The 26,177-nt window shown below is 36.8% G+C and overlaps 2 protein-coding genes across 4 annotated transcripts in view; one reads left to right on the forward strand and one right to left on the reverse strand.

Annotated features, from left to right (window-relative positions):
- The window catches only part of ZNF654 (zinc finger protein 654), a 92,875-nt gene extending 70,693 nt beyond the window's left edge, over nt 1-22,182 (reverse strand). The window contains exon 1 of the mRNA XM_074192272.1: nt 21,904-22,182. Coding sequence (XP_074048373.1) covers nt 21,904-22,089 — 186 coding nt within the window. The 5' untranslated portion in view covers nt 22,090-22,182. The remainder of the gene's footprint in view (nt 1-21,903) is intronic.
- Nucleotides 22,183-22,396: 214 nt separating this feature from the next.
- Nucleotides 22,397-25,868, forward strand: CGGBP1 (CGG triplet repeat binding protein 1). 3 transcript variants are annotated; one of them, XM_074192275.1, is made up of 4 exons: nt 22,397-22,573; nt 23,209-23,411; nt 23,886-24,011; nt 25,282-25,868. In XM_074192275.1, the coding sequence occupies exon 4, from the start codon at nt 25,301-25,303 to the stop codon at nt 25,802-25,804; it is 504 nt and encodes a 167-aa protein (XP_074048376.1). In that variant the 5' UTR covers nt 22,397-22,573; nt 23,209-23,411; nt 23,886-24,011; nt 25,282-25,300; the 3' UTR covers nt 25,805-25,868. The 3 variants fall into 3 exon arrangements, with proteins under 3 accessions (XP_074048376.1, XP_074048375.1, XP_074048377.1); XM_074192274.1 differs by lacking the exon at nt 23,886-24,011; XM_074192276.1 differs by lacking the exons at nt 23,209-23,411; nt 23,886-24,011.
- Nucleotides 25,869-26,177: the final 309 nt, after the last annotated feature.

Genomic DNA, 26,177 nt, shown 5'->3' on the forward strand with positions numbered 1-26,177 from the left:
CAATTCTGATTATATGAAACCATTTCCTCTCTATTTTCCAGCTAAAGCTTTGCTTGGTTTGAACTCCATGGAAGATGTAAGTAGTCCATTGGGTTCCACCTCTCCTCCCTGCTTCAGCTTCCTATTGTATGTTGTTTCTTGAGGGCAGGGACTGTCTTTTTTCTTATAGGCAGTTTCAGTGCTTGGCATTATGCTGTGACAAAGAAGGCATTTAATAATTATTGAACTGAACCAAACAAATAAGCTTCAGCCCAAAACAAAACTAATACACACATATTGGATAAGAAATGAAGCAACTGAAAGGAGAAAGTATTTATATTATATTTCTATGAGAAGAGTTTCTATGAGAAGAGTTTTATTTATACATATACATATGCATATATTTTATATGTGGATAAGTAGCCAAAAATCATTCTCCAAAAGATAAAAGTGGCCAAAGGTGGTACAATGGATAGAGCACTAGCCCTGGAGTCAGGAGGAACTGAATTAAAATCTGAACTTAGACATATGACACTTTGTAGTTGTGTGATCTTGGGCAAGTCATATAAATCGTGATTCTTTGCATTGAGGGCCATCTCCAATTGTCCTAATTCATATCTGGCCACTAGACTCAGGACAACTCTAGAGGAGAAAGTGAGGTGAGTGACAGCATCCCCTCACTCAAATCCAATTCATGTGATTGTCATGGCATCATCTCCCAGATGGCATGGTCTTCTTCACTGAAGAAAAACCATCAAGTGGCCAAATATAATGAACAAGTTTCAGAAGGGGATGTCATTAATAATGAATGAAGCAGATAAGTGGCTCACTGTATACAGAACACTGAAGAAGACAACCTCAGCTATTTATCAGTTGTGGGACTCTGAGCATCACTTCACCTCTGTCTGCCTCAGTTGCCTCAAATGTAAAATATACAAGGGTAGTTGTGACAATAAAATGAAATATTTGTTTTAAAGTTCTTACCAAGTGCCTGGCAGGTAGTAGGTTCTATATAAATGCTTATTCCCTACTCTCTCCAACCTCCCAAAAGCAAATTAAAATAGCCCTGAGGTTTCACTTCACACCTAGTAACTGGCAAAGAATCAACAACAAATGCAGAGTGGGTTCAGGGAATATAAACTACTTACCAATGCACACTAGCTCAGTATGTGGGTTTGTATTACCATTCTGGTAAGCAATTTGAAATTATGTGAATAAAGTGACTAAAATATCCATTCCATTTCATTCAGAAATTCCACTAGTAAGATTATATATCAAAGAAGTAATTGATAAGAATAAAGTGTCTTCAAACACATAAAATTACATACAGAACTTTTTAAAACAACAAAGAACTAGAAACAAAATAAATGCCCATCAACTAGGAAATGGATTTAAAAAAACTGTGGCATTGAATATACTAATGGAAGATTACTGGGCTATAAGAAACAGAAACAACACGCAACATGAATACAAAGAAACAGAAAAGATTAAATGAACTGAAGTAACTAAGAATCATCTAATGACTACAAATATGGAACAAGCATTAAAATAAAAAATTTTGCAACATTACAAAGAACAAGCATGGATACAAAGAAGACCCATAAGAAGATACTTTGACTCCATTCTTTTGAAGAGAACCAAAGATATTACTTGCAAAAGAATCAATGTGGAAAATTATCTTTGCATGTAATTGGAAAACAAACAAAAAAAAAGAAAAAGAAAATTACATATACTCTTTGACCACCACTATTTGATCCATTTCCCAAGATGATCAGGGAAAAAGGGAAAGAACCTATATGCTCTAACATATGTGGTATAGCAACTTTCTTTGTGGTGACAAAGGACAAGAAATTTAGGGGATTTATATCAATTGGATAATGGTTAAACAAGTTGTGGTATACCCATATTACAGAAAGAATGATAATACAGCACTGTAAGAAATGATTTTAGAAAAAACCACGTAGACTTGCATGCAATAAAATGGAAATGACTAAAATCTAAGAAAATGTTCACCTCCAGAGAAAGAAATAAAAAAAAAGAGAAGCATGCATAGTATGTAGTACATATATGTGTATAAATCTATATTTCTGGGTGTGTAGGTAGGGAGAAACAGGGATGAAGACAGTTTGACACTTAAAATATAAAAGTTAATTTAATTTTCAAAAAAGCAATTTATACATATCTTCTCTCTCTCACTTGGTTCAATTTTCTCTTCTTTCTGGTCCCCTGAATTTTGCTAACTGAATCTTTTCAACTACTTCTGATACAGGAGCCTCTCATCAGTAGGCCCTTGTGACCTGGACCAACATTAAGCACTTTTGAACATGAATCTTCCTATCTTTAGGCTACAGAAACTCATCTTAGATAAAAATAACATAAAAAATTCTTACAAGGAAGGACAGGAAAAGAGTAACTTATGAGGTAAGGAGACTAAAAAACAAATAATTTGAGTATCAGTTGAAGAAACTAATAATGTTTAACCTGAAGATAAGACTTCAGGTTTCTGAAGGGTTGTCACAGAAGAAATATATTTGATTGGTTTAGTCCCCAAAAACAAAACAAGGAGCAAAGAGTGGGAGATTCCAGCTTGAGATAAGCAAAACTTTCCCAACAATGATACCTGCCCCAAAATGGAACAGACTACTTTAGAAGATAATAATTTTTCCCACTGCTGGCAGTCTTCAAGCAGAGTCTGAATAACTATTTGTCAGAGATATGAAAGGCCTCTTAAGTCCTACTCAAGTCTTAAGATTCTATGATTATAAACTATTCTATGAAATGAAAGTCTAAGATGTAAAAGAAAGTTTTTAGAAACTATTTCCACAATTCAAGAAATGAATTGTTATTGACTTTGATCAGCCCATGTTTCTCCCTCTCCAAGTTGGATCCTGTCATGTTTTTACAATACTTATTTAAATATATATAAAGGAGTCATAACTGTTAGTAAGGTTATTCCTTTCATACAATGAGGTTGCTGGTCTCCTCCCAATGCACCACCCTTTGGCCAACCTGATGAGGTTCTCTGAACTTGTATTGTTTTACTATCTGTTCCTGCTGGCCAATATATAGAAGTGCTGATAATTTATGTAAGTTTATTTTAATATCCTGCAACTTTGCTGAAGTTAATTATTTCAACTAATTTTTCCAGTTGATTTTCCAAGCATACCATTATATCATGTGCAAAGAGTGATAATTTTGTTTCCTCTTGCCTATTATAATTCCTTCAACTTCTTTTTCTTATATTACTGCTAAAGCTAGCATTTCTAGAACAATACTGATTGACAGTGGTGATAACAAGCATTCCTGCTCCACAGCTGATCTGATAAAGCTTTCTACTTTATCCCCATTATAGAAAATGCTTGCTGATAGGTTTAGATAAATACTCCATTTCTAAGAAATACTCCATTTATGCTTCTACTGTTCTTAATAGGAACAAGTATTTTATCACAAGTTTCTTCTGCATCTATTGAGATCATTTTGACTTTTCTTGTTTTTGTTACTGATATGGTCAATTAAAGTCTAACAGTTTTCTTAATATAGAATCATCCCTTGTATTCCTGTTATAAATCCCATCTAGTCATAACATACGATCTTTGTGATATTTTGTTGCCATTTCCTTGCAAGTATTTTCTTTAACATTTTTGTATTCATTATTATTGATAGTTTTCTGCGTTTTGTTCTTCCTGATTTAGGTATCAGCACTATGATAATGTTTGTCCTTTCATTTTCAAAGAAGACCACAACATGGAGTGATGCTATGACAGCACATGAATTGGATTTGAGTAAGGAGGTGCTGTGCTAAACTGCCAGCGTCACTTTCTCCTCTAGTGGTCCAGTGGCCAGATATGAAATCCAGACAACTGGAGACAGCCCTGGATGCGGGGCAATCTGGTTTAAGTAACTTGCCCAATGTCACATAGCCAGTTAATTGGCAAGTGTCTATGGCCAGATTTAAACTCCCATTATCTTGAATCCAAGGCCAATGCTCTATCCATTGTGCCACCATATTTGTGTCATAAAAGATGACATGTCAAAGGGTTATAAAACCATGCCTACCATTTGATCCAGCAATTTTGCTAGTAGTTTTTTTATCTCAAAAAGATCATAAAAAGGGAAAAAGACCCACATGTATAAAACTATTGATAGTAGGTTGATTTCAGAAAAATCTGGACTTATATAAACTGATGCTGAGTGAAATGATTAAAACCAGGAGAATATTGTACTCAGTAACACCACTGTGCAATGATAAACTATGATAGACTTAAACTCTTCTCAGCAATACAATGATCCAAAGACAATCCCAAAAGACTCATGATGGGAAATACTAACCACATCCAAAGAATGGACTATAGAGTTTGAATGCACACTAAAAGCATACTATTGTCACTTTGTTTTATTTTTCTTTCTCATAGATTTTCCTTTTGTTTTGACTCTCCTTTCACAATATGACTAATGTGGAAATATGTTTAACATGATTGTACATGTAAAAAAAGTGAACTGAGAGAAAAAAGAGATCGTTACATTTACTGGCATATAATTGGTAAAATGCCTCCTAATAATTGTTTTCATTTGATCTTCAATGTTGGCATATTCAATCTTTTCATTTTTGATACTGGAAATTTGGTTTTGGTCCCTTTTCTTTTAAAAAAACTAAATTAAGGGGGGCAGAGCCAAGATGGCGACAGGAGAAGAGTCTATTTTAGGCACTCTCTCTCAAAACTTATAAAATAAGGACTCTAACTAAATTTTTGAGACAGAACCTACAGAGGGATCCAGTGAAGGCAGTTCTCCAGACCAAGGTAACCTGGAAAATAACAGAAAGGTTCCACTGCATGGGGTTAGAGGGGCAGCTACCAAAGTGAAGGAACTTCAACCTCCCAGAGGCAGCCCCAGGAATGCTCAAAGCAGTGGGGGCAGTTTCCTGACCTACACTCAGGGAGCATCGGGCACAACTTGGAAGATTAGCAGGGGACCTCTGATAGAGCAAACCTGTGAAGCCCAGCCCTCAGGGCAATCAGCAAGCAATGTGGTCCTGGCAGCCCAGATCCAGGAACTGAAAGCAGGAGCCTCCAGGCAACTCAGCCTTGAGTACTAAGTCACATAGGGGAGTAGAGAGAGAGACAGACAGTCTGTCCTCTGTCCCTGGAACAGGACTCTGGGGCTCTGACCACATTCAGATCTTGATTGCAGTCTAGGCCCCCCCATAGAACAACAGGGACCCCCACCTCAACCCTGTGGTAGAGGGGTGCACTTGTGGTCATTCACCGACCAGGAGGGAGGACAGAGCTTCACATACTGACATCCTTGTGTGTGTGGGAGTGTCCAAATAATACTCAAAAGCTCAGGAAGCACCCCAAAACCAGGCACAAGCTGGGGAAATGAGTTAACAGAGAAAAAAGAGGAACACCATTGAGAAATACATTGTCTATGATCCCAAGAAGGATCAAAATAAAATAGTCAGAAGATGAAGATGTCCAAGCTTCTGCATCTAAAGACTCCAAGAAAAAGGGAAATTGGGCTCAGGCTATGACAGAGCTCAAAAAAGATTGTGAGGGGCGGTTAGGTGGTACAGTGGATAAAGCACCAGCTCAAGAGTCAGGAGTACCCGAGTTCAAATCCAGCCTCAGACACTTACTAATTACCTAGTTGTGTAGCTTTGGGCAGGCCACTTAACTCCATTGCCTTGCAAAAAAAAAATATTTTTTTTTGAAAATCAAGTGAGGGAGATAGAAAAATTGGGAAAAGAAATGAGAGAGATGCAGGAAAAAACATGAAAAAAGAAGTCAGCAGCTTAGTCAAGGAGATCCAAAAAAATGCTGAAGAAAATAGCATGTTAAAAACTAGCTTAGGCCAAATGGATAAAACAGTTCAAAAAGTTATTGAGGAGAAGAATGCTTTAAAAAGCAGAATTGGCCAGACAGAAAAAGAGAAAAGAAAGCTCTCTGAGGAAAACAAATCCTTCACTTTACAAGAAGTCAGGACACAATACTTCAAAACCAAAAGAATGAAAAATTAGAAGAAAATGTGAAACACCTCATTGAAAATATAACTGATCTGGAAAACAGATTCAGGAAAGGTAATTTAAAAATTATTGGGCTACCTGAAAGTCATGAGCCTTGACATCATTTTTAAAGAATTCCTACAGAAAAATTGCCCAGATACCCTAGAAACAGAGTGCAAACTAGAATTTTTTTTTTAGGTTTTTGTAAGGCAAATGGGGTTAAGTGGCTTTCCCAAGAACACACAGCTAGGTAATTATTAAGTTTCTGAGGTTGGATTTGAACTCGGGTACTCCTGACTCCAGGGCTGGTGCTCTATCCACTGCATCACCTAGCCACCCCAGCAAACTAGAAATTGAGAGAATTCACCAATCTCCCCTGGAAAGAGATCCAAAATAAAAAACCCAACCCCCAGGAATATTACAGCCAAGTTCCAGAACTCCCAAGTCAAAGAGAAAATATTACAAGCAGCCAGAAGGACACAATTCAAATATCATGGAGCTGGCATGAGGATCACACAGGACTTAGCAGCGACTACATTAAAGGCTCATAGGGCCTGGAATATAATATTTCAGAAGACAAAAGAGCTTGGAATGCAGCTGAGAATCAACTACCCAGCAAAACTGAACATCTTCCAGAGAAAAAGATGGACTTTAAATGAACCAGGGGAATTTCAAATGTTCCTGTTAAAATGGCCAGAGCTGAACAGAAAGTTTGATCTTCAGGCACAGGACTCAGGTGAAGCATAAAGAGTAGAGAAGGGTAAAATATGAGGAACTTAATGATGATGAACTACATGTATTCTGGCACAGATAAAAGATACTGATAATACTCACAGGAAGCTTCTCATTTAATAGAGCAGGTAGAAGGAGCTTTTATAGATGAAGCACAGGAGAGAGCTGAGTTTGAAAATACAATATATTGTAAAAATGGAGTCAATGGCTAAAAGGGAAATGTAATGTGAGTAAGAGAAAGGAGAGGTAGAATAGGCTAAGATATTTCATATAAGATTTTTTTTATTACAATGAGCTATTGCAATGATATGGAAGGGGGGAAGGTGAGGGGGGATGATAGAAACTTCACTTTCATCAGAGGTGGCTCAGAGAGGAAACAGCATATATACTCAATGGGGTATAGACATCTAGAATAAGGACGAGAGAAGGGGGACAGGGTGATGGGGGGGGGCTGCGAGTGATGAGGAGGTGGACCGTGGGGGAGAGTGGTAAGATATAACACATTTTCTTTTTAACTTCTTGCAAGGAGCTGGGATTGGATGGCCTGTCTGGGACCACAGGGCCAGGTGGTTGCTGGGCCTTAGGGGTGGTATGTGGGCTTGGGGCCTCTTGGCCCCAGGGCCAGTGATTAGTCTGCTGTGCCACTCAGATACCCTACAGCACATTTAACAAGAGAGACAGAGTGAAAGGAAAGAGGATAATATAGTGTATGGTAGTGGGGAAGTACGAATGGGGGGAGTTGTAATCAGCAATGGCAACAGTGGAAAATTATGGAAGTAGCTTTTATGATGGACTTATCCTAAAAGAATGTAATCCGCCCACGACATAGTTGGTGGTTTGAAACAAAGACTGAAGCACATTTATTATTATAATTGTTATTATTATTGTTATTGTTATTATTATTATTTTGGGGGGTTTCAGGGCAGATGGGGTTGGGTGGTCACACAGCTGGATGTACCCAGGGTCGCACAGCTGGGTGATTGTTGGCTGTCTGAGGTCGGATTTGGACCTGGGTACTCCTGACTCCAGGGCTGGTGCTCTGTCCAATGTGCCACCTGGATGCCCCTACTATTATTATCATTATCATTATTATTATCATCATCATCATCTTTATTTTATTTTGGTTTTTGCAAGGCAGTGTGGTTGGGGTGGCTTGCCCAGGGTTACAACAGCTGGGTGATTGTTGGGTGCCTGGGGCTGGATTTGGGCTCAGGTGCTCCTGACTCCAGGGCCAGTGCTCCATCCAATATGCCACCTAGCTGCCCCTATTGTTATTAACATTACTATTATTATTATTTATTATATTTATTTTTATTCTAATTTTTTCCACTTTGCTTTACTGCTCATGAGGCTCTCTATTTTGGGGGGAGGAGGTATTTTGTTTACTCTTAAACAATAATATTTTAATAATGTATAAAAATCATTTGTACAAAAATAAAAATTTAAATAAAAATAAAATAAAACTTTTTAAGTTGTGTGTCCAGTTTATTCATTCTCTATTTTACCAATGTAAGCATTTAGAGATATGAATTTTCTCCCAAGAGCCTACTGCTTTGGCTGCATTTTGGTATGTTATCTCATTACTGTCATTCTCTTTAAAGAAGTTAATTGTTTTTTCTGTGATTTGTTCTTTGACACATTCATTCTATTTGAGGCATTTTGGAGAGTTCAGATGAGTGTTCCTCTACTCAGTCATCTTGGTTCTGCCTCCAGTAATATGGAAATTATATGTACAAATGAAATCTAACTCTTTATAACTTAAGTCTATTTATTATGCCTTTTTAAAAATATAACAGCAGTGGATATTATTAAGTCTCTCAATCACAGACTAAATATAGAGATACAATATACAATTAACCAAATATTACGAATAGCATTAGGCGTTACCAGCCCTGGAGTCAGGAAGACCTAAATTCCAATCTAGTTTTCAACACTTGATACTTACTAGCTGGGTGACCTTGGACAGATCATTTAACCCGTGTGTGTGTATGTGTGTGTGTGTGTGTCTGTCTCAAGGCTACGCTATTTTAAATTTTAAATTTCTACTTAATTCTGAAATATTAAAAATGTTGCTTTATCTAGTTCAGATTATTTTTGTCAGTATTTATTAAGTTAGGTAAAAAGACTAGTGGAATCAATTTGGATCTTAAATGCCCCAATATCCTTGCCCTTTACACCCTAATAAAAATTAAAGTTATTGTTTTATTTTTTCCTAGACTTCACACATTTATTTTTAAAATATCAGCTTGCTGAAATGTAATTTATAATAAGCATTTTTATGTTTTGTAATCACTGAAAAATAATTGACAAATTTTGGCAAACAAGGAAAAAAGGAAAAGATTTAAGAGACTACAACTACTGCACAAATGATGCTTTACTGTTACTTGGTAGCACTGAAAACTGATAGCATTCTTCCCTATTATTTTATCATCATTAAAGTTCACCATCTAAATATTAAGATGTGCCAAGGAATTATTTAAAATTCACTAACAGACTTTTTTAAAGAGGAATCTCTACTAAAGATTACCAAAAGATGTTATTCAACAGATATTTGAAATGCCTAATATGTAGGACACAAGTATATACCTGGAGAATGTAGATTAAAGGATTGAAAAGATTAAAAAAGATTAACAATGTAGATTAAAAGATTGAAAGGATTAAAAAATTGAAACATAAATATAATAAAGGGTAGAATGTGATACAGATGAAGTAGCCAAAATGCTCTAGGAAAATTCAAGGCAAGTAGTCAAGGTTAAAGGAATCCAAGAAGGTTTCAGAGGATTAGACTTGAAGGAAGAATTTTCTACAGGAGAAAATTACAGAGAAATGGCAAAGAATCTGGAGGAGTTAAAAAAAGAGAAAAGTAAGTAGGGGTATAATTTGAACAAATAGAAAAATACATGAAGAAAAAAAAAAGGAGAGCCAGGTTATGGAGGATCTAAAATGGGAAGCTAAATAAATTTGTATTTGATCCTACAGGAAACAGGGAGAAGCTGAAAACATTTAAAAAAAGCAAGTGTGTGGTTTATCAGACTTGTACTTCTGGAAGACGATAGATAGTAGTTGTATGATGCTATACCTATATGATATCTAAATTTAGAAAAAGTAGAGACTAAAGGTGAAAAAAGACTAATCAAAAATGTAATTAAAATAGTCTAGAGATAAAAGGTGAAAAGATTCTAAACTAGGGTTGTCGTAGGATAACTTGATAAGAAGCAATATATCTTACACATATCACTGAGATAGAACAAGAAGATTGTGGTTTAGAATTTGGTCACAGCAGGAAGGTGGTGATGCCACCAACGAAATTGAGAGAAGTAGGTTTTGGGGAAAGATGACAGTTGAATTTTAAACATTTAGAGTTTAAAGTACCAATAGGAGATTCAGGTGGCAAAGTTCAAAAAGTGGGTAAAGATGAAGGACTGAAGATCTGGGGAAATATTTTGGATAGATTTAAGGTGTTCTGACATCAAATAAGCTCATGGAGAGGAACGGGGGTTAGGAGTAAAGAAAAAGAGAACACAGTACAGAAATTGTAGGGATACCCACAATTTAGGTGGCAGAGAAGGAAAATAACAATAACTAAAAACTCCCACAAGAAGCAATTAGAACAGGAGAGAATGCTTTTAATACCATTAATATTCTGTTAATGCTGAGCAGTCATTTAGTAGTTTCGAATTTTCCAGACTAATACCAAATACGTAGTTTTAACATTCTTCTGTTATTTGCTACTTTTGTGTACTCAGGCTTCCCTTCGCTTTTGAGTTTTTAATTCTTTCATCTATGAAATGAGGCATATGGTCTGAAGGATGGAACCACTTCCCTTCTAGTTCTAGATAAAATGATTCTCTATGATGTAGGTGTGTTGTAAGTTTGGTGGCTTATTAATTATTTCACTTCTCCTGGACCCAGAGGCTTAGACTATCTCAAATATTCGATTCCTGCTTTAACATTCTATGGTTTTAAATGTTCTGAACTTTTCTTAACCAAGTCATTTGATTGATAAAGGGAGTTTTCCACAAAACTCTGAAAAAATTTAGTTAATTAGGGCATGGTCCTGAGTTTTACATGTGGACATAATGAATATCTACTTATACAAAAATAAAGTATGTTTTATTAGCATCTACCATGACAGGAATTGAGAAATTTTTTAAGCATTTTTCTACTCTATATGTTCAGTTAATTAAACTTAAAATATGTGAAACGTACAGATCTAACTATAGTAGTCTAATTTATCTTTTTAGTATTCACCTTTTATGAATAGTAGAAATCAAGCAAAATCAAATTTATAAAGACAAAAAAAATTTAAAACTGATTTTTTAAAATGAGCAATTTTAGAAGCAAAAAACAGTTCTCCAGGGAACAACATAATAAGTTCAGTTAGGTTGTTTTTGGAGGAGTCATTTTGATTAATTCAGAAAATGCTGTACATGTCATTCAAATTCAAAGACTTGAGTCTCAGATTTTCCTGCATATCTCTATCTAATGAAATATTTTCCTTCTTTAAAAACTCAATTAGGTATTCTCTCTTCCATTTCCTTTGCAAATCTCATACCTTATTTGGACCTCTATATTATAACTTGTATTATTTCTCTCCTCTCAAGTATAAGATCTTGGAATGCAAGGACTGTCTTGTTTTATTCCAGGATTTCTATTTCCTGGCAGGTTCACTTTATGTTTGACTAAATGTTCAAAGTCATATTCAAAACTAACAAAGCTTTTAAGAAAGAATTCTATTTAAAAAAACTTATTAAAGTTTGACAGCCAGCATATATTTCATGAAATATGGCAAAATGAATGACTTCCCATTCCACACTTTTCTCTTCCAATATACTGGTTATCCTAAAAGTTCTAGTGCAGTTTCAATTGTTAATACCTTAATAATTTTGAATTTTTATACTTTAAAACTGGACTAATTTTTTGGGGGGACATGCTATATATTTAAGAATAGGGTCTACACCTATGATTTTATTCCAAAGGGAATTCCCAGATGAACAAACTCCTTCTAACAAGGCAGGTCTGCACCAACTTTGCAATTTCGTCTTAGAAAGTTACCTAAGCAGTAAGACAAGTTAAGTGACTTGTCCAGAGTTACACAATCAATATATATCTGAGGCAGGACTCGAATTCAGTCTTCCTGGATATAAGATCAATTCTAGATCCACTATACCATGTGGTTTCCATTTAGGGTTATGGAACTGTCATAAAAAAAATACTCATCAAAATTATGTTAGGACATGTACAATATTTACTAGACTGTTCCCTGCTAAGGGAAGGGGGATGTGAAGGGAGAGTGGAAGAAAATTGTTTTAACTTATAAATATGCATGTGGATGAATCTTGAAAAACTTTTATAACATGTAACTGGAAAAATGAAGTATCAATAAGAAAAAATATGCATTAAATGTCTATTGGATATAATGGACTTGGTAATTTCAAGGCAATATATAAGGCAAGGAAATTATACTTTTTAGAGTAATTAGAATCTATGCTCCCAGAGGGAGATGATAGGAAAAAGTTTGAGTCTCTGCACAGTATATGTTTAATAAAAGCTTCACAGAATCTCAGGACAGAGACTTCACAGTCTCAGCTACAACCCTTCTTGTAAGTACAATTCAGCTTTTGGTTTAAGACCATTTGTGATGGTAAACCCACTACTTCTGAAGGTAGCCCATTTTCTCTTTGGACAGTTCTAATTTCTAGGAAATTTTTCTATACATCATGTAACCTTTTCAAGTTCCAACCATTAGTTCAACTTCTGCGAAGAACAAATCTCATATCACCCATGTGATGGCCCTTTAAATACTCAGTTCTAATTCACATTCTCACAAATCTCCCCACTTCCCTAAATCTTTTGTATACCAAACTAAATACTCCCAGATAATAAATACTCCTTCAGCTAATAAACATATGATATCATCATGGTCATCTGGTGGCACAACTGATAAAGAGTGCTGGGCCTGGACTCAGCTCTGAGTTCAAAAGTGACCTCAGACACTAGCAGTGTGACCCAGGGCAAGACACTTAATTCTGTTTCAGTTTCCTCATCTGTAAAATGATCTGGAGAAGGAAATGACCAACCACTCTAGTCTCTTTGCCAAGAAAACTCCAAATGGGGTCAAACAAAGCTGAAAAATATTATCTTGAAGTCTTTCATTCCTCTGATCAATTGTCTCTGGGTATTTTTCAGGTCCTTCTAAAATGTGATACTCTGAACCAAAAATAAGAGTGCAAAGAGGTCCTGATATAAGGCAGGATATAAAGGATAATCACATCTTGTTTTATGGATAATAGGTCTCTTCTAATAGAATGCCTTACTTTTTTTTAGTTGCATACTAGCTACATATATTGAACTTGCAGTATACCAAAACCCCAGTTTTTTTTCAAACCACAATCGACATTTCTTCCATCATGTACTATAATTTTTTGAAATCAAAAATTTTAAATCTTTTAAAATTATATATAATTTAAATATTTATCCTTGATCGATTTCATCTAATTAGATTCAGTCACTAGTCAATGTTCAAGTCTGTCAAGATAGTTTTGGATCCTGATTCTTGTCATGCAATGTGTCATCCAATGCATCACAAAATAACTATCTAATAGCTTTGGATCATCTAGAAATATGATGAGTAACTGACAAAAATGATCCAAATTAATAGCCAAACTGTTAAAATCTGTAGGGTCAAGCACAGATCCTTAGGACATTCCACAAGAGACTTCCTTACAAGGAAACAGTAAACCCTTAAAGACCACTCCTGGGGTATTCTAAATCCACCTGATTAGAAAAACTCTTTCCCACAAGAAGGACAAGAAGAGACTTTGTCAAATACTTAGCAAAAATTTAGGTAAAAAAGAAAAATTGCCATGGTTAATAACCAAATAACTAATAGAAATGCAAAAATAAAATAACAGGTTTCACTCACACTCAGCAAATTGACAAACATAAAAGATGGAAAGAAATATGAAGAAATATAGCAAGAAGACAAGCACAGTAATACACCTGGTGGAACTATGAATTGAGCCAAACATTCTGGAAAACTTAAAATTAAAGAGAGGGACTGGACCTGTGATTTCACTGATATGAATTAATCATCCCTTAACCAATCAGCATCTCCTCTGCAACTAAAATCTACAGAGATGCCTAAAACACTAAGAAGTTAAGTGACTTGTTAAAGACAAGATTTGAACCCAAATTTTCCTGTTTTTTTTAACAACAAAAGAAATTCCCAGACTCTTTAACGCGAAGATCCTATTGCTTGGCACATAATATAAGGAAATCAAAGACAGAAAGGTCCCATACATACTCAAGGTCCAAATCTTCCTAGCAGAACTTTTTGAGTAAAATGAAAAAGAAAGTAGGTGGCAATGTCTAAATAAATTCTGGCATATTAAAATGATAATATGGCTGTAATATATGATATGATTTCTATATAATATAGTTATATATGAAGATTTAAGAGAAGCATGGAACACAGCTAACATTTATATAGTACCTTAAAATTTGTGAAATGCTTTGCATATATCTCATCTGATGCTCAAAATAGAAAAGTGAATGGAAATTGCAAAAGTAATATTTAATTAAATGCCATATAATGATCAAAATTAATCCTAAGAAGTTGAAAAAATATACCTTTCTCCTTTCACTGGTAGCAGGAAATAGGCACATGCTACCTGATTCAGTTTTGCTAAATCATTTTTCTTTTTTTTGGAGATTGGGGCTTTTCTATCTCACCCAAGTTTTAAGTCCATCAATCACCCAAGGGTCCACTCTACTGATCATCACAGAAATTTTTACTTAGTCCATTTCTAATCTGGTTTGGTTCCTCCTGCCTTGGTGCCCTCATTGGCTTAACACCTTTGCAGTTCAGAGTACTGGAGCTCAAAAGACCCACAACTCTCATTGTCTCTCCTTTCTTCCCTCTTATGTGCAACACACCATGATTTTTTTTCTCTTTTCATCTTTGTTAAGAAAGGAAAGGGGATGATGATGTTTGTCCTTCGTCTTTAAAGACCATGACATCAGGGAAGTGATGCCATAACAAGCACATGAATTTGATTTGAGTGAGAAAGTACTGTGCTAAATCATCAGCCTCACCTTCTCTTTTGGAGCCATCTGGATTCAATGGCCAGATATGAATCAGGGCAATTGGAGATGGCTCTGGATGAGATAAACAGGATTAAATGACTTGCCCAAGGTCACACAACTACTAAGTGTCAAGAAACTAGATTTGGACTTCTATCCTCCTGACTCCAAGTCACTGTGTCAACTAGCTGCAGGTAATGAATGTATAGCTTTTAAAAGTTATCAATATAAAATAATTTTTAAATAAAATCTAGGCATACTGTATCAATAGCGTTCCCTAATCTATCAAGTTTTAAAATAATCCCATCCAAAAAAAAAAAAAAATGAAGTATGATTTCACTTCATCAGTATATAGCAGAAAAGATACCCCTGGGGAAATCTGAATTTTTTTGGGGGGGATGGTGCTGCCTCTCCAAAAGCACCTTCACATTCTCCCAGAACTTTATTTTATTTTATTTTATTTTTAGATTTTTGCAAGGTAAATGGGGTTAAGTGGCTTGCCCAAGGCCACACAGCTAGGTAATTATTAAGTGTCTGAGACCGGATTTGAACTCAGGTACTCCTGATTCCAAGGCCGATGCTTTATCCACTACGCCACCTAACTAACCGCCCCCCAGAACTTAAAGTGAAACCAAAACTTCATGGCAATACAGTATCCTTCATTTCCCCCCATTTGCTTTTTGTTTCTTTGAAAACTGGAAAAATTGCTTCATGAAATTCCAAGTTAAAATTTTTATCTCCTTAAGGATAAACATAGTAAGCCAAAGATTCAATACATAGGCAACTGTCTTAAGTAAACTGTTAACACTTCGCTGTCTACACTTTTCTACTCCTCAGCTTTTATATTTCTATGCTAATAGTGGTATAAAAGTAACAATAAACTAGATCTGAAGACCTGGATTCAAGTCTTGATTCTACCCCTAATTAATTAATTTTATGTCATTTTCTTCAATATAAAATAAAAAGGTTAGATTACATAATTTTTAAGATTCTTGTTAGCTTCAAAATTGAATACTTTTTTTTCTAATGTTTGTACTTACTACAAGAAAGACTACACAAGAGCCAAATCTCCTCGAGGTACTTCTAAATAGAATAAGCTTTTCTATGAGATAATTATAAGATTGTTGGATGACTTCAGGTTTACCATTAGAAAGAAAACAATAGTAAAGCAAATTCACTAGATTTTATAGTCCATTATTCTTATCCCTTGGAATACCATTTACTGAAACAGGACATATACTTTTGACTAGTCATTAAAATTTAAAAAACAATACAATATGTACATGCACAAGAAGGAAAACTATTTTTAATTCACAATCTGATCATTTTGCTTAATCCTTTCAAATAAGATAATAACAAAACTTATGCTATACCTGAAATATTTAGGATAGCAAACATAAAATAAAAGCAAAGTATACAAAATTATTCAAGAAATAAAGGAGTGATTATTTGAAGACCAGGAATATACTCCTAATGTAAAATAAATAGAAAGATTTTTACCCTATTATCTATTATTATGTATTTTAGTTCAATTTTATGTGTGCTTTTACAAATAAATTCTAAAGTTTTTATTGTATTTCTGCAAAGTAGCACAAAGCAAATATACAATAGCAAAGTAAAGTGTATATTATGGAGTGTGTGTACACACAGGTATATGTCTTAGCAAATTTTCCTTTTCTCCATGAAGGTATAAATATACAGGTGCTGTTTAATTCCTATAAATATTCAAGTAGTTACATCTATAAATGTTAAATGATTCAGCATTTTTGAATTTTATGCTAATGTTTAATATGGAAGAATGCAGCTTCCCATTTAAATTAAAAGGGCTTTTTAAGGATTTATCTTTCTCTAAATTTTAATTAATGATACAATGCACTAACTTCTAATGTTAACATACTTTATAAGCAACAAGATATTAAAGATTGCTAAGTATTGTGCTATTATTTATTTGAAAAGAAATGATTACCAAATCCATTTTAATAAATATGAAGTTTATCATACATCTATGTGCAATGTACTGTGCTAGTTGCATGAGGCAGGAGAAAAGAGATTTGGGTCAAAAACTAAACAATCTGTTTTCAGAATTTATGATATAATGTCAATTTATTCATTAAGGCAATCAAGTTTAGATACTTTAGAAAAACTATTCAGATATGCAGTAAAAATAGCTAGCACTTAAATAATACTTTTGAGGTTTGCGAAGTGCAAACAATTCATTCTCAACATTCATGCTTAACTTTCAGGACTTTAAACTTTCATGTGATTTATTTATTTATTTTCACTTTCAAGTGAAAATGAAAGGCACAGTGAATGCAAGTTTGTGGAGCAACTGATATCCAACTATATCTTTGTTCACTCTACCATTGTAAAGGGTTCACCTTGCATTCATTGCATATTTTCATTTTTTGAGCTTAAAATTCAAGTTTTATGTTGTATTCATGCCCCCAAGGCATAGTGCAAGTCCTTTGAATCCTAAATTCAACTGTGCAAAGTTAGTGATGAAGCTTACTGAGAAAATATATCTGTGAGATAAACTTCATGCCAGAATTTCTGTAGCCTAGGGGTGGATAGGTGGCACAGTGGATAGAGCACGGGGCCTGGAGTCAGGAGTACCTGAGTTCAAATCCAGCCTCAAACCTTAATAATTACCTACTGTGTGGCCTTGGGCAAGCCACTTAACCTCACTGCCTTTCAAAAAAACAAAAACAAAAAAAGAATGTAGCCAGCCATGATTTTGGTATTAATTCATTCAATTCAACAAAAAAGGAGTAAAGTAATTATGCTACTATAGATTTCATGTGTTATGCAAAGTGAATATTGTTTGAAATCAATTTTTTTTTCATTGAGATGTTAGCACAAAAGGTCTTGGACATCACTAGCAAGAAAAAAATGCTTTGCATGTTACCAATTTTATTTTGTTTACAACATTTTATGGTTTATTTCATAGTTACTATATAATAAAAACACATATTATTGGAATTAATGTTTTGGGGGGATTTTGATAGGAATTAATGTTTTGCTATAAAGAATTATTTATATTAATTATATCTTCAGCAATCTCTAGCAAAAGGTTACAAGTTTTGGTGGTTGTGGGTATCCAATTCCCATTTTAATCACAGGTTCAATGTGTCAACATTCCTCTTTTAGACTTTTGTATCATTTTCTAGGAACATTACTCCTGTGAAAGTTGAGGGTGGACTTTATTATTCTGTTTTATCTACACAACAACTTTGCAAATGAGGCACTATTACTAGCCTCATTTTACAGATGAGGAAACTGAGGCAAAAGAGAGGTTAAGTAACTTGTCCAGGGTCACACAGGTAGCTAAGTGTATGAGGCTAGATTTGAACTCAGTTCTTCCTTACTCCAGGCCTAGCACTCTATCCATTGAGTAACACAAGATAATCCGAAGAAATATAGCACCTCATCAAAGTATAAACTGGAGTCAATTCAAACACTTCCCAGTAGATTGTTATATTTTCAATGTGAAGATTTACAACCTCTGAAATCAATTAACATCATAGTAATTACTGGGCTTCTCTTAAAGTATTTGAAAAAATTATTTAGCTAAGAAAAATGGAGAAAATTAAGTAGTGTGTGTATACGTATACATATATGTGTATATATATATATATATATATATATATATATATATATATATATATATATATATTCTATCCTAGCCCAGTAATTGTTAAACACTTACCAGCACTCCCAATTACAAAAATATACTAACTGAACCATTAATTTTGTTCCTTCAAATAGTTCAAATGCAAAGTTATGAACTTCTTCATCCAAAAATTCTCCCGTGAACTTTTCCAGTCAAGTCACATGAATAAATCATCTTTTCTTTTACACCATCACAATTATTTATAATTCTATAGTTCTAGTGTTCCTTCTGGCATTGAAGCAAATTTTAAAGACTGGCAAAAATGTAGTGTTAAAAAAAGGGATAATTCCCAATTAATATGTCAAATTCATCCATTTCACATAGCTCAACATTGTTGTCATAAAAATCATCTTTATTGATAATTTCAATTACATGCCATCCAGAAAGTCTCAGAATCTTAACAATCCTTGTAAAGAGAGAATTATTTCACTAAATACATGTTGAATGCTATGTATTATCTAAAATAAGTTTTATTATTTCTTAAGAAAGTAAATACAAGGTAAACTATGATAATTTAACCAAGAGTTAAGTTGGTGCCTTAAAATTTCTGATACTGTATTTGAATAGCTGGTTTCTTTTGTATTCTTATGTATTTTATCTTATTCTAAGAATAAAAATATTATTCTTAAAAGGGGTGGATAGAAAAGAGGTCCAGATAACCAAAAAAGGATCACAATCCCAAAACAGTTCATAATCCCTCTTCTCTATTCATACAATCAGTAGGCAAGAAATTTTGAGTTAATAGGAAGGAATTAAAAGAAGTTCACTTGAAGTCTTTCTACTTTCTACTTTTAAGACCATACATGCATGCTGAATAATTTTAAAATTAATTCTAATTAACTATTTTACAGATTATTAATAGATAATTCAGCCTGTTTAGCGCATGAGAATTGTTAAAATGTCAGCTTAAGAAAAATAATTATAAAATTAAACCTGCATTTTGGACTGCTGTTTTGCATTATATAATACATAGCTACCCAACTCAAGTCAATTAGCATTGAGAAATTTAAACTGACTGTACTAAAATTTATTTGCTGCAGGGTGAAATTCAACAAAGGTAAACTACCTTTTAGTTCAGGGGAAGTATAATGGTTAGGAGACTTGATTTCAAATTAAGACACACACATTTCTAGCTGTGTGACTGGGCAAGTCTATTAACCTCTGTTTGCTTCAATTTTCCTCAATTGGAAAATAAGAATAATAACAGCACCTATGTTGCAAGACTGTTATGAGGATCTCATGAGGTCATAGATGTAAAAGCACTTAGCATAGAGTCAATGCCTCTTTGAAGTTTTAAAATACATAGGATTTCAAAAGAACCCAATTATAATGCAACAGCAACCAAAATATTTAAAAAGTTCAAGGGTCTCAGGTTAAGAACCTTAATGTTTTAAGTCCTCTAAAAAAGACTCAGAGGCATAGATCCTTACAAACAGTTTAAATAATGAGTTCTAACATGTTATAAAAAAAGATCAGTCTGAACTAAAAATTTAATACAAAGAAGCATGTAAACGTCTTGAAGGTTATCATTTGATAATATGGAATAGACCCTTTTTTCTATTTTTTTCTGATTCATATTTATTTTGCTTTCACTAACCAGTTAATTCCATCATGCTGCATAAAAGAAGCAAAATAAAAAACATTTGCAAAAGTAGGGAACTCTTACCTCCCAGAGAGGTCCTACATTAGTAAAAGATCAAATATCAAATATATCAAATAAAATATAAATGCATATAAAATGAAATGTTAATCTTTTATTATTAGGAGAAAAATGTAAAAAAATAAAAAGAATGCTACAGTATCAAGTTTTTAATACTAAACAATCATTCTAAATGTATCTAATAATTTTCTTTGAAGTCAAGGTGGTCAAAGATCATTTGTAACATAAATCTCAGGAATTGCAAATTAAAGCATTTACAGATCATAATTTTTACATCCTGGTTACATGGTTTCTAAAAGATTAACAACAGTGACAATAGCACTAAAGATAGCTACCTATTAAGTGTAGTAAAGAGAAATACTAAGATGGATTTTTTTCAATTAAGTCACTACGCAGAACTCTTGCTTTCAAGTGCCAATCAACAGTGGGGCCAACCTTCCATTCAAAACAACTACCACCCACAAGTTACTTATTCTAAAATGTCTAAATAAACAGCTTACATTTGCAAGAGGGGGTCAACCTTATTCTTTATCCCTCCCCTATATCCCAACTCAATATACAATCAAATGTCAGTAAATAAGATGCCCACTAATTTAATAATCATTGTGTACCTTTACTTTTCATTCCTTTTTTTGTTTCAAGGGAGGCAAAATACAAAGAAAGTACTAGATATCTTCTCAAAATAGAATTTCTTAAAAATCTCGGACTTTCAATATGGAAAACAGGAGCCAGTAGAAGATTCTTTGGAGACTGTGTGGGAATGTAAACTCAGTATATATTGTAGTGAAAAGAATACCTCTTAAATTTTCCCTTAGGTAAGAACTTTAGAGTAGGAACGTTTTTATTGAATCCAAAGACTCAAAACTACACTGAAAAATTCTGGCTGCAGACTAAAAAAAAAAAAGGGTAGAGTTTTCTTTCACTGCCGCTACACTATTTCTCTATCAAGACTGCAAATAAAGGAAGAAGTAAGGTTGTAATTAGAACAAAGGTTAAAAGAACACTTTCTCTAAGTAGTATTAGAGAAGGATGGGGGGGGGGGAGTTGACGAAGGGGGAAATAGGAGGGGATTAAGGGGAGGGTCATTTTCCCACCAGAAGGAGGGAAAAATCAAAATAAAACTCAGGGCCAGTGAGGTCCAGGACCTAAGGAAAAATGAGAAGTAGCCACAGCTGGGTGTCAGGGAGGGAATGACAGGAGACCCTGGCTACGGGGGAGGGAGGGGAAGAGATGACAGGAGAGGGGGCAGTAGAGAGTTGACATGTCACCCACCCCGAAACAGTGGAGAACAAGGTGGGAAGGAAGGGGTAAAGCAGAAGCATTACTTACGGAGGTTACGGGAGAGTGCGAGTGGGACGAGGAGGAGATAGGGGAGGGGACCGGAAAGGAGATGGTCTCAAGCAAGCGCCGACTTAAGCCTGAGTTGGGCACAGGGGGAGGAGGATGGCGGAGGGAGAGGAAAGAGTAGTAGGTGAAAGTCGGGGGCCGGGGGGCAACAGCCTCTCCTTCCCTCTGACCTTTCAACCCCTCTACACCCTGATGGCACTGGGGTCACCGCGGCCCCGCCCCCCGCCCTGTGCCCACAGCCTCCGTTCCCCACCCCCTCCCCCCCGGGGCGCAGGGAGGAGCGTGCGTCGTAAGCCGCCCCCCCAGACCCCGGGAAGGCGAAGGCAGGGAAAATGCGGGGCTCCGGAGGGAGGTCGCCGGGGAGGCGGCCCCTCTCCACTGCCCACCCCCGGCAGCCGGCGGGGCGGGCGGCCCGGGGCTGCTTCTCACCTGACAGAAGCGGCGGCAGTAATCCCGGCTGCTGATCCGGCTGCTGCCGCTTCCAGCGCCGCAGCTGCCTCCTCCATCGCCCCCGGCCCCGGCTCCGAACGCGACGGAACCCGGAGGGGACTCCACGATCGCCTCGAGCTCTTCCCCGAGGCGCTCGGCCTCCTGGTCGCTCTCTTCCTCCGCCATGAGGCTCTCGCAGCCCAGCGCGTACCAGCCCCAGCGAAGCCGTCGCTGCCGCTGCTAACCTACTCCTCCTCCTCTAATTCCCTCCCCTCTTTCCCCCCAGCCGGACAAGCGCCGCTCCGCCGGGGCCCTACTTCCGGCTCCGCCCACCCCCGCCCCCAAGCTGCATTGGCCACCTCCCGCCGCCAGTCAGCCTGGCTCCCGCCCTCTGGCTGCCATTGGTCTGAGTCGCCGTCCATCCGCGCCGCCGACCAGCCGTTGGACAGCGCCTCACGGCGGTTGCCGGGGGCCGCCTACCGTGCTTCGCAATAGGCCGCGGAGGAGGACGGGGCGCGGCGGGGGACACGGCGGCCGCCGCGGGGCTTGATCGGGCGACGGTGGCAGCGGCAACTGGTCCTCCTCCTTCTCCCTTTCCCACCTCCTTCGCCTCCTCCCCCTTCCTGGTTGCTTCTCGTCCTCCTCCCCTAGTGGCGGCCCTGATCCTACGGTACCGAGCAGCGGGGAAGCTGTGGGCGGGCCGGGCCGTTGGTGCGGGCTGCGGGCCCGGGGCCTTCTGTCCCGGAATCAGGCGGGGGAGTGGGGGTGGGGGGGTGGGAGCCGTTGGCTGTGGGAGGAAGGCGGAGGAGGAGGAGGAGGAGGACGGCCAACCTGTCAGCGGCCGCCGCCTCGCCGCAGCCCCCCCGCCCCCTCCACCCGGAACTGTCGGGGCTCGAGGGGCCGGGGGCGGGCGGGGGAGGGGCCGGAGGAAGCTCCCCTCCCCCGCCCGCGGAGCGGGGGAAGCGGAGGCGCCGGCGGGCGCGCTCGTCCGGTTTAGGGTGGGAATCCCGATTCCCCCGGGGATGCCCAACTCCTCCTTTCCGGAACGCTCGGGCTGGGGAACTGGCTGAGGGAGGGGCGAGGAGAGGAGGGGAGGTCCGGAGACAGCCTCCGGAGCCGGGATTGGGTATGCCTGGGAGGAGGGGGGGGGGGTCGCGCTCTTGGGGTCCGGGCTGGCGTCTAGGGGGACCCGTTTCTGAGCCACCTGTTTGGCGGTGGTTGTTGACGCTCTTTTGCACCTTTCTGTCACTCCCACTTCCTCTTTCCCTCCCCCCCCTTCCCCCTTCCATTTTTCTTTTGCTCTAGTAAGGGAATGACTACCAGGTACGCCAGCGAAAATAGGGTGCAAGCCCAGAAACCATTTCTGTACCACCACTTGTTGAGAAACTGATTTGAAAGCAACTCTGTTTGGAACTGGCAGAGGGTGCCTGGATTTGACACCTCTGTTTTCTCAGAGTGGGAGCACTTCTCTGCTAAGTGTCAAGGCAACAAAACTGGAAACTAACTTGGTAAACATTTAAACTTGAAAATAGCATTTCCCAGTTAACTTTATTTTGCATTTAGTAATATTTTAGAACTCGACATTTTAAATTTTCCCATATAGGTCTTTATCTTTAATTAAAAAAAGTTTTTCGCTGAAAAAAAAATAACTCACTTTTATTTAAGGTTTGCAAAAGCATTTTATAAATATTAACTTACTTTATCCTCACAGCAACCTTGGAAAAATTGTTCATCACCTTTATAAATTCCAACTAGGTAGATAACTGTTGTGTGTGTATTTGCCACTCTGGTGAATCTTGTGAACCTCTTCTCAAAATATTTCAAATTCTCAAAATAATGTAGAATTCCAGAGGAAACTAATTATACCGAAATGCTTTTGTCCAACTGTTTTTTTTTAAAGTATAGATCCTAAGTTAAAAATCTCTGCTTTAAGTAGGAGGTATTTTGAGACAACGGGTTTGCTTTTAATTATAACCTTCTAGATTAAAAAAAGAGGAGCCAAGGTAGAGTGTTGGGCTTGAAGATGATAAGACCTCTGAGCAAGTCACCTTAACTTGTGTGTGCTTGAGACAACTAAAGAGAGGACTTAGTATCCACGAATCCTAAAGGTGTGTTTCCATTTACAGGAGAATGTTTTTATATCAGAAATCCACATACTGACAAACTTACAGATATTTATAGATAGATATAGATATGTAACTTTTCAGATAGAAAATAATTTGATGATTAGAAGTCAATTCACAATCTATATCCAGGGATAGTTTTGACTATAAAATTGGGTCCAGTAATCTGTTGAAACCAACTAAGTAATGACGTAGTGTAGAGGAAAGAGCTTCTAGACAATTATGAGAGAAGTGAATTCAATCTAGCCATTATTTAGTTGTTGTGTGACTACGACCAAATTACTGTATATGTTAGAAATTCAATTTTCTTCTTTGTATAGCATCATTATTTGATGTAATGAATATAAAGTACTTTGCAGATCTAAAAAAAATACATATAAATGTCAGTTATTGTCATTACTAGTCTGGTACATGGACAGCTATGATTTATTGTTACTTTTAGTGATCAGTATCATGTTTCATTATTCTCAAATTTTCAAATCTCAATTTTTTAGCTTGACTTTAGATATTTAAAATTTGTCTTCACTTTATCTTTTACACCATTCATACTGGTTTTAGACTTCCTAGTACCACTGTAAAACATTCAGATACATTTCTAGTCATATAAAGTCTACATTTGACATTACTTAATTCTATTATCTATAATCTTAAAAAAATGTAAAACTATATATATATATAGAGAGAGAGAGAGAAGTAATTTTTTTCTCATGTTTTAAGCTACAAAATCGGATGGAAAAATCTAGAGTTTTAATAGAATTAAAATGTAGTCCATACTAATTGGCAATCATTTGACTTTTTCTATAAAATTTTGTAAATATTCAAATGACTTGGTCTCTTGTTCTATTACCTTATAATTCTATTTTAGTCAACTTTTTAAAAAAAATCAAGAAGTTTGCTGATGTGATAGCAACTTACCTCTAATTTTCCCTTAGCATACCTTTTCTAGTGCATATTGTGATTTCCTCTAGCTTATTTTAACAGGTTTCTTTTGTTCATATGTTTGTTTTGGCTTTTTGCAAGGCATCTGGATTAAGTGACTTGCCCAAGGTCACACAGCTAGGTGTCTGGGACTGAATTGGAATTCGGGTCCTCCTGACTCCAGGGCTGATGTTCTTTCCACTGTGCCACCTAGCTGCCCCTTATCAGGTTTCTTTAGGGAAGGTTCCAGTTTAGGGATTTCCCCCTCTTATCTTTTTGTTGCTAATTGTAGTTAGAATGCCCTGTTCTTATCCATTTGTTTCTCTTATTTTGAAAGACCCTTATTGAAAACCAGAATGGAGCGATTTGTTGTAACATCTCCTCCTGCTCGAAACCGTTCCAAGACTGCTTTATATGTGACTCCTTTGGATCGTGTCACTGAGTTTGGAGGGGAATTGCATGAAGATGGAGGAAAACTGTTCTGCACTTCTTGCAACGTGGTACTTAATCATGTTCGCAAGTCTGCCATCAGTGATCACCTCAAGTCCAAGACTCACACCAAAAGAAAGGCAGAGTTTGAAGAACAGAATGTAAGGAAGAAACAAAGGCCTCTAACAGCATCTCTTCAGTGCAACAGTACTGCGCAGACAGAGAAAATCAGTGTTATCCAGGACTTTGTGAAAATGTGCCTGGAAGCCAACATCCCACTCGAGAAGGCGGATCACCCAGCAGTTCGTGCTTTCCTGTCTCGCCATGTGAAGAATGGTGGCTCCATACCTAAGTCAGACCAACTAAGGAGAGCTTACCTCCCTGATGGGTATGAGAATGAGAATCAGCTCCTTAACTCACAAGATTGTTGACAAGGGAGGTTTCCATCATTGTGAACAAGACAAATGACGTGGAGTATTAAAGTTATGTGTTGATTGTGTGGTTCATTTTTATATTTATTTCATTAAAATCATGTGATACAGAATAGTTTTGCAATGTGTATATAGCTGCGGAAGTGACAACCTCACTGCAGAATTTATTGATAATTTAGCCACTGGTGGTATAAGACAGAACTTCAGTTTAGAGTGTGCTAGACTATCTAAAACCTGATGGTTTTCTTTCAAACGGATGGTTTTCCCCTAAAAAGTTTATGCATTGAAAGTCCTGCCCTGCTTTTTTACCATGTATGATTATTCTTTAAGAAGTTCCTTAAATATTTAGACTGAAAAATAGCATAAGAAACTG

The sequence above is a fragment of the Macrotis lagotis genome, chromosome 6 (genome assembly GCF_037893015.1).
Source record: "Macrotis lagotis isolate mMagLag1 chromosome 6, bilby.v1.9.chrom.fasta, whole genome shotgun sequence".
NCBI classification, from domain to species: domain Eukaryota; kingdom Metazoa; phylum Chordata; class Mammalia; order Peramelemorphia; family Peramelidae; genus Macrotis; species Macrotis lagotis.